The sequence below is a fragment of the Aplidium turbinatum genome, chromosome 17 (genome assembly GCF_918807975.1).
Source record: "Aplidium turbinatum chromosome 17, kaAplTurb1.1, whole genome shotgun sequence".
Lineage (NCBI taxonomy): Eukaryota > Metazoa > Chordata > Ascidiacea > Aplousobranchia > Polyclinidae > Aplidium > Aplidium turbinatum.
Window position 1 is genome coordinate 13,884,094 of NC_137488.1, and position 7,809 is coordinate 13,891,902.

Genomic DNA, 7,809 nt, shown 5'->3' on the forward strand with positions numbered 1-7,809 from the left:
GAGAAGAACGGAAAGGTCAATGGTGAGAGCAATGTGTGGGGTGAAAACGAGAAGGGAAAAAAGGACTGAAGAATTGTTGGATATGCTAGAGATGAGAGAGACCATAGACCAACTGGCAAGGGCAAATGGAGTAAGATGATATGGACATGTGATAAGGAGGGAGGAGGGAAGTTTTCTTAGAAAGGCACTAGATCTAAAGGTGGATGGGAAGAGGAAACGCGGTCGTCCAAGAAGAACGTGGAAACAACAAGTGAAGGATGAATTTAAAAAAGTCGGACTGAAGGAGGAAGATGCAAGGGACAGAGTGAAATGGAGAAAAGGGATTAAAACAATTGCTGCGCGGAAACAATCGGCCACCCCCACTAGTGGGGAACAAACCGACGATGGATTATGATGATGACCGGTGGAAGAAAATCTATCATCAGGATATGGGTAAGGGATGGCGACAATGCCAAACGTTAGGAATAATATAAGTTCTCCCTTGAGATCTATCTGCACTGTCTACATGTTTATCTATCTGCACTGTTTAGTAATGGACAAAGGATCGTCGCAGCATAGCAGCAGCTCAGGTATAGTCAGGCAGACCTCCTCCCTCAGTTTAAAACTAGAGACCTTCTAAGACATTCTCCCTTGAGACTTATTAAATTTTTTACCGGTGGTAAAAATTAAAAAGAAAAACCTTTGATATTCTACTAGGAGCGTCCCTTTAAGAGAAGGTATACGTGTGACCAGGCTGAGGCAACATTCCAACTATTCAAACGGTTCATCACAACGTTAGGTGTATTACGATAAGAAAAACACAGCAAATAAATTAGTCTATAAACGTTCTCATAGATTTAGTGAAACCCCGTTGCTTCTTCTTCATTAACCGTTTCTTATGAGCAGCTTGAACACTGTTGAAGAACAAAAGTTGAATAAATACATTGGACCAATTTTTACGAAATACCCCACACGAAGGTGTTCGATCAAATAAACTGCCGGTACCTGTCGCACATATACAAATAGAGTGCAAGGTACCGTGTAAATAGTGGTTTTGAAATTTATACCCAGACCTAGAAAAAGCATCTATTATATTTATTTTTTGTCCCATCACCAACCGAGGAAGAGATTAACTGGCAGAGAGAGTCATCTATGTTAATAAAATCGTTGACTTTTGATAGCCTATGCAGTATGCAAGACAAAAATAAAATTTCTTCTGATATGGATTCCATTTCAGACATCCATTAACAATAAACGTTTCTCTTAAATGTTTTTATAAACTAGTTTGAAAAAACACATTCAGCATGTACGTACACTGATAATTTCGAAAATAAAACGTGTGCTAAAACAGATTCTAAACACTCAGTGCATTTCACCTTTCCATGTTGTTAAGTTCCGCAATTCTCTCTTCTTTGCTTGTATCTGGCGGTTCTTCAGCTTTCTTTATTATTTCTTTTATTTCGTTCAAACAGTTTTTAACGTTTTCGAGTTGATACCGGCTGTCGTCGTTCCAAACTATCAGTTCGCCATGCTTTGTAATACGTTTACGAAACTGAACAAAATAAAGATCATGAGCTGTGTTGTCTGGACAGTGGACAACAGTAACATATTGCTGCACAATGAACAATAATGATCTTACCTTTTTCACAATATCTGAACGTAAACCTTCTGATATCCAATCGGCTGACATGACATGGAATCTCATTTCAACTTTAGTCATTGCTGCAAGGAACAGAATACGAGTTGCAAATTGGTTTAATGAAATTTCCACTATATATTTTCTAAGACCACGCTTCGCTAAATGCAAAAGCAATGCTGAGCCAACAAATAACGAAAACATGGAAAATTCAAGTTCAAAAATTGCTGATTTTGAGAGCAATATTTTAACTCAGCGTGACTAATAAGTTAATACATAACGCCCTGCCTTCTACCATACAAGCTTGGCAATGAAAACCAGAATACAATGTTCTTCGTGTCAACTGCGCAAATAAAAAATGCTCACTTGTATTGACATGTTGGCCTCCAGGGCCAGAGCTTTTGCTGTAACGAACTTGTAGCTTCTCTGAAATAAATTTACTGCAAGATTACAATCATGTACGTTGCTGTGCTACTTACTGTAGATTTATATCATATGGTTACAAACATTTTATATTAATTAAAACCAATAAGTAAGTGAGTGCTAATCTAGATACACGACTTAATGCCACAGTCCCTAGGCCACAAGACCCGAATGCTGCCATACATGAATGACGCGTGACTTGATTAATCTTCGGATGTTACAAACCAAAAGTTTCCTACATGACTAAATATTCCTCTCAAGTTAAATATTTGTGCTTCTGGAGTGCTCTTTTCAATCACATCAGTCATGCTACGCCACTGCACTCTCCTGAATGATGCCATCATGGTCTTTCCATACTACTACTACAGTATCATAGCCGATGCGGCCTTTGATGAACTAGATGCTCAGTTCGTAAATTAGATGCAAATGTTGTTCATTGCCTGCCACGAGCAACTTTCCATACTAACATTTTTTAAATCATGAAACGCCACTTTATAGCGTGTCCAAACCTTATTGGTCATCTTCGAAGACAGAATAGTGTAACTGACCTCCTGTGTTGTTCTTGAAGCAGCGAGGAACGAGATTAACTGTGGGAAGGAAGACTTATACTTCAAGTTTACCAGATGATTCTGATAAGAATTATCTGCAGACAGTCAGACACGTGTCCACTGTCCATTACTATTAAAAAGCAACAAATGTCACCTTCATCTATATTTTGTTAAGTGCAAAAAAAACAATTTTTATAATTGTGTGTGTGTAAAAAATTGAAATTGTTAACAAAGCAAAGGAAATTGCTACTTTCAAAAAAATGATTAGTTTTAGTGAGAAATAACCAAGTCTCATCTTTTTTGTTACTGCATGTGCAGAAAAAGTTTTTATACTTTTGTTTGTGTAAAAAATTTACAAATGAAATTACACTAATATTACCAATCTACCATATTCTAAAAACAATTAATTTTAGTAAGAAATAATCCAGTTTGAAGTTTTGCATCATTCGTGTATTGGGGCTTGCGGCATTCAGGCCTTTGTCATTCATGTCTTGTGACTTAGAGATTGCATCATTTGTGTTCACATCATTCGTGCACCGGCATAAAGTTGTGTATTCTGCAAGCCTGCTGCTAATGCAATGCCAATCAATATGATGGAAATATATAATTTAAAAAATTTTAGTAGGTACTAGGTAAATAATTCACTTTCAAGATGCATATAGCCATGGTGCGCAAAATGTCAGTAAAGTGATAAAAAAACAATTTGTATGTTTTTGCTTTAACGTTTAACAGATAAATGTTTCAATTGTATAGTCTACTCACTTATTGGTATTTCACCCTTGAAGTTCTCCACATCATCTCCACCATCCTGAAATAATATGAGTTAGAAATAAAGCAGTCTATTGCTAGAAAGAAATATATTAGTTATTACAGATTATTTCAATGATGATTTGAATAAACTTTGAAAAGTTTTCTTTCACTTAATTCAAGCAAAAATGAGCATTTAAGTTGCTTACGTATTGGAAGTAATTAAGGTTTCCTGGTACTTAGAAGAATGATATGCCATGTTTGGCTAATGGGTCCATATTAGAATCATGCTAGACTACAATTTGGTAAAGAGGTGATTTTCTTGAAACAGACAAATACAACCCGGCCTTTAACATAACACAATAAAGTGAAAAAACTATAAATTATGAACATTTTTGGTCATACACATGTTAGCCCTTTTTGTCCTGTGTGTATTTGTCCATGCTAGACTAGTTCATGAAAATAATTGACTGGTCACTATGAGCAACAAACTGGCAATAAATAACCAAAACATAGATGCACTGCAACAGATCAATTCCATAAATCAATATTTACTTTTTGAGCTACACTAAGTTTAAAATGACATTTACCTTAGATATAGATGAAAAAGTTGAATAAATATCTTGAGATGCAGGATATAAATTTTCTATATTGTATATGCTTTTATATGCATAAGTACGAGAAAGACAACGAGAACAAACAATAGAAGTATTCCACAACTTTTGCAAAGACAATGTCATGATATCTAGAATTGACCTAAATAATAATCAAAAAAAAATATTAAAATAACACTAGTTAGCATAAAATGACAATGACTACAAAAAAATAGTAATGGCAATCCAAAAGACAAAAATTGGTTCTTCATACATGTCCACACTGGGGTGCAACCTATTTTGTCCCCTGGACACTTCATCCCAGGAAAAGATCAAGAAAAAAAATACAACACAGCTGTAGTCGCTGATTGGAGTTGCTGCAAACATTTCAAAATTTTCCCCTTGAAATAATAGTTGATACACCAAACCTCACTTTCTTCCTCTCAATGCTAGACTGCAGTTATATTATTACCACTAAATCTAATTAAATTAATTATTATACTTGATTACAGTGAAATTTGTTAACGTGGGCTGATACTCTTTGAGATTTTTTTTTGTTTATCAAGATTAATTACATAATCCTAATCCAGTTTGGCCATCTATAATCCTAAACCATGATTGTACTGTGTAGCCGTGGAGTATGGTTACCATTTGTTAGGTGTTCTTTTTTTTCCAGCAGGCTTTAAACACTTGTATACTAAACCTGCTAAAAATATATTTTTGAAATCAATCAAGAACTTGAAAAGAAATTATATCAAGAATCCAAGTCTGTGGTTGTACCGGTATGTAGCAAACAAGCAATTGACTCACCAGCCTCAGCTTTGAAAGAATCGGGTTGAGGAAATTAAAATTGTTACCGTATTCAGTGAAACAATTGAAGTACAATATGGTACAAAATTTATCAAACAACAATCATAAAGCTGTTTTACATGCTGTATTGTTTAACATCTTGTTTGCACGCCCGGCTCAAGAACACGCGACGTTGCTACAACTTTCGGGGTGTGCGCTTGAACAACCTATTTCACCTAGTGAATGGAATAATTCCCCGACAAGGCGACAACAACACTTCAACAATCGAAAAATGTCACTCTGCCACTTTCGGTAACCGGCCCTGCGTCAACAGCCTCTACAAGTATGCGAAACTACCAGGAATAACCTATTAAGGCTTTGTCATTCCGAGCATAAAGATTCAAAAACCAAACCAACCTTGTTTGCTGTCCATTATCAAATCGGTTTAAAGTTTGTCCTAAAATTCTTTGTTTTAAATGCAGTTTTTTTTTTCTGGGTTAGTGTGTGTTGTCCCGGTATAAATCAATTTAATTAAACCAGCTCAAGAGTTTTCAATAATAAATAACTTAGCTTTGACATGTTGAAATGAAAATCGAACGTTAGCCAGCAGCCTTGCAATGCCAGCAGTAGAGCCTAGTCAGTAGGCTACAGTAGTTAGTTAGTTTTTTAAGCAGGACTGCCAGACAAGTTTGGATCAATTGCACTTAAATCGACAAAACTCCTTTTCTTTTCTTGCTTTTATTTCAATCCGAAGTGTTTGATATTTTTTAATTGAAATTAAATTTTGTTGCTTTATGTCAGTGTAAGTGTGACAGGTGCATTTAAATCTTCGTAAATTGTTATTTTGGGCTCAACCTTTGTAATGAATAATGATACGTTACCTGGATTTGATTTGTTAAATTTTTTCTGAAGAAAACATTAATTGTTGACCTATTGTGTTATTTGCATGCTTATACATAATTATTTCTCATTTCCATTTTATTTAATTTCTTTCTCAATTTCTATAGAATTTTGGCGCAAATTCTACGCTAGAGAATATCTTTTTCACTGGCGCCAAATAGTGGATCGGATTATTATATGCGTCGCTTAATTAGTTATACGGTTTTGAGACCTCCAACAGACAGAGAAACAATGCCAAGTAGATTGAATCTGAACACGATCTTGAGTTCTGTCAGTTTATTGTGGTAGAAAGGTTGCAAGATCACAAGGTCGGAAGATCAGAAGGTCACAAGTTTACAAGATCTCAAGTTTGTTTTGCATTTGCAGGATGCTCTCCGTATGAAACCAAATACTACAATTAACCACTATAGGCTACAGCAAAAGAAACAGTTTCATAAGTTAGGCTACGGTACATTGAAACATGTAGCTTAGGTCAAGGTGAGCAAAGAAAATACAAATACATAATCGTATGTATGTTGCATTTCCAATATGTAAGAGAGACCGGGGAGGGTTGTTACAATTTTCAGTAAATCTAAGATTTTTCTTTCAATAGCCTATTTGCACAAAGTTGCTGAAAATTTTATGTAACCTTGCCACATGACCAGTTGTTATAAATACAACTTCAAAATTTAAAAAAGTTATATTTACAGGAAAATATTTGCATTAATATATCAATGAGTCAGTTGTAACAAGTCACCCCGGTATCGGGGTGACTTGTTACACAGTAGCCTATGGGGTGCAATGTTACAATTTCAAATAGGCTGTTCTATTAACTGATTTTTCTTACTGAAATACCTAAGACTGATGGAATACGTTGTCACAGCATTCTTGAATTTATTGAACATCCAAATTCAATAGAAAAAATCATGAACAAACAAATAACATCATTATTGACAATGCATTTTGTCACCAGGATTACAAACACATGATCTCCAACCAACCATTCATGGTACTGGTAGGCTATTTGGCCTCAATAAGGCACCCTTTATTAGTTTTTAGCATGTTTAGGCACAGATACAGCAACAACAGATATTAGTAGAACTTAGAAATGTAATCAACTATTCTAAATAATACAAAATTTGTTATTTGAGTACCAAATTAAGTAATTTTTCTAGTTGGGATGAGCAAGCATTACACTGTGTAACAACTCACCCCAATAGTAGTTGGCTGAATAAGATCAACATATGTCAAACATGTGACATTCAGCTTAAAAATATTTATAATGAATGAAAGGTATTCCACTTCAAGTCTGATTTAACTTTGAAGCCAGTGAAATATCACTCATAGTTTTCTAGCAATAACATTTTCTTTGACAAAGCAAACATTTACTTTTCATACCCTAAAACTGTTTTTCATCAATAATTTTCTTTTGCAGCCTTCAAAATGGCTGAAGCTTCGTTTGCACATGGAAACTAAAAACCTGAAAGAAAAAAAACTTAATTCCAGCGGTTGATGTGAAATAATTGAAAAGTTAAAATGACTGTAACAACCCTCCCGGTCTCCCCTAGGCTGAATAGTCGCTGTCGACACTCATAAAACCGCAAATTTAACCCAGTAGGCTACAGTAGGGACGTAGCCACAAGTAAACTTAAAGGGGGGGGGGGGGCAATCGCCTCCCTTCTCAAATCTTATATTGTCTCTCTAAAAATATGTTCTATTAAGCCTACCATTACAACGTTTTAGTACAGTAGGCTACTGTTGTAATTCATGTTGAATGACGTTTGTCTCCTCAACAGTTGCTTTGCCCCCCCAAGATCGGGACTTTACGACTAAGTCAAAGTCCCGGCCCTAAGATTTACTTTCTAGCTACGTCTCTGATCCAGTATGGATACCAAAAATATTTGGGACCCAGGTCAAAGCTACGTAGCCTATTCTATTATATAGGCTATCTTATGTTGTAACTTACTTTTTGAATTTTATGCTACGGTAAGAGAACAGTTAATAGAGTGAAGATTTGAAAGTGCATTGGCCTATTTTCTATTGTGTTCGGTTGAAATTGAGGATTTAAGAATAGCCTAAGTCAAGAATTCGTAAAAATAAAAACTACTGAACTGCTACCATCAGTAGCCTTCACTCAAAGATGCATAGTCATATGCATGAATCTCTGCCTTAACAAATTATTTTAAAATAAATTTATTACAATCACAGTGCGAAA

At 35.3% G+C, this 7,809-nt stretch overlaps 1 protein-coding gene across 1 annotated transcript; it reads right to left on the reverse strand.

Moving 5' to 3' along the window:
* Positions 1 to 762: 762 nt before the first annotated feature.
* Positions 763 to 4,085, reverse strand: LOC145786798 (large ribosomal subunit protein mL62-like). Its single transcript, XM_082598541.1, has 6 exons — positions 3,924 to 4,085; positions 3,349 to 3,394; positions 1,982 to 2,041; positions 1,619 to 1,701; positions 1,356 to 1,531; positions 763 to 893 (listed from the first exon to the last, which is right to left on the reverse strand). The coding sequence occupies exons 1-6, from the start codon at positions 4,071 to 4,073 to the stop codon at positions 812 to 814; spliced, it is 597 nt and encodes a 198-aa protein (XP_082454667.1). The 5' UTR covers positions 4,074 to 4,085; the 3' UTR covers positions 763 to 811.
* Positions 4,086 to 7,809: the final 3,724 nt, after the last annotated feature.

Coding starts and splice junctions, on each gene's coding strand:
- LOC145786798 (XM_082598541.1), bottom strand. CDS start 4,073: ATGACATTGTCTTTGCAAAAGTTGTGGAATACTTCTATTGTTTGTTCT. Junction 2,042..3,348: donor CAAGGGTGAAATACCAATAA/GTGAGTAGACTA, acceptor AATTTATTTCAG/AGAAGCTACAAGTTCGTTAC. Junction 1,702..1,981: donor AGGCCAACATGTCAATACAA/GTGAGCATTTTT, acceptor TGTTCCTTGCAG/CAATGACTAAAGTTGAAATG.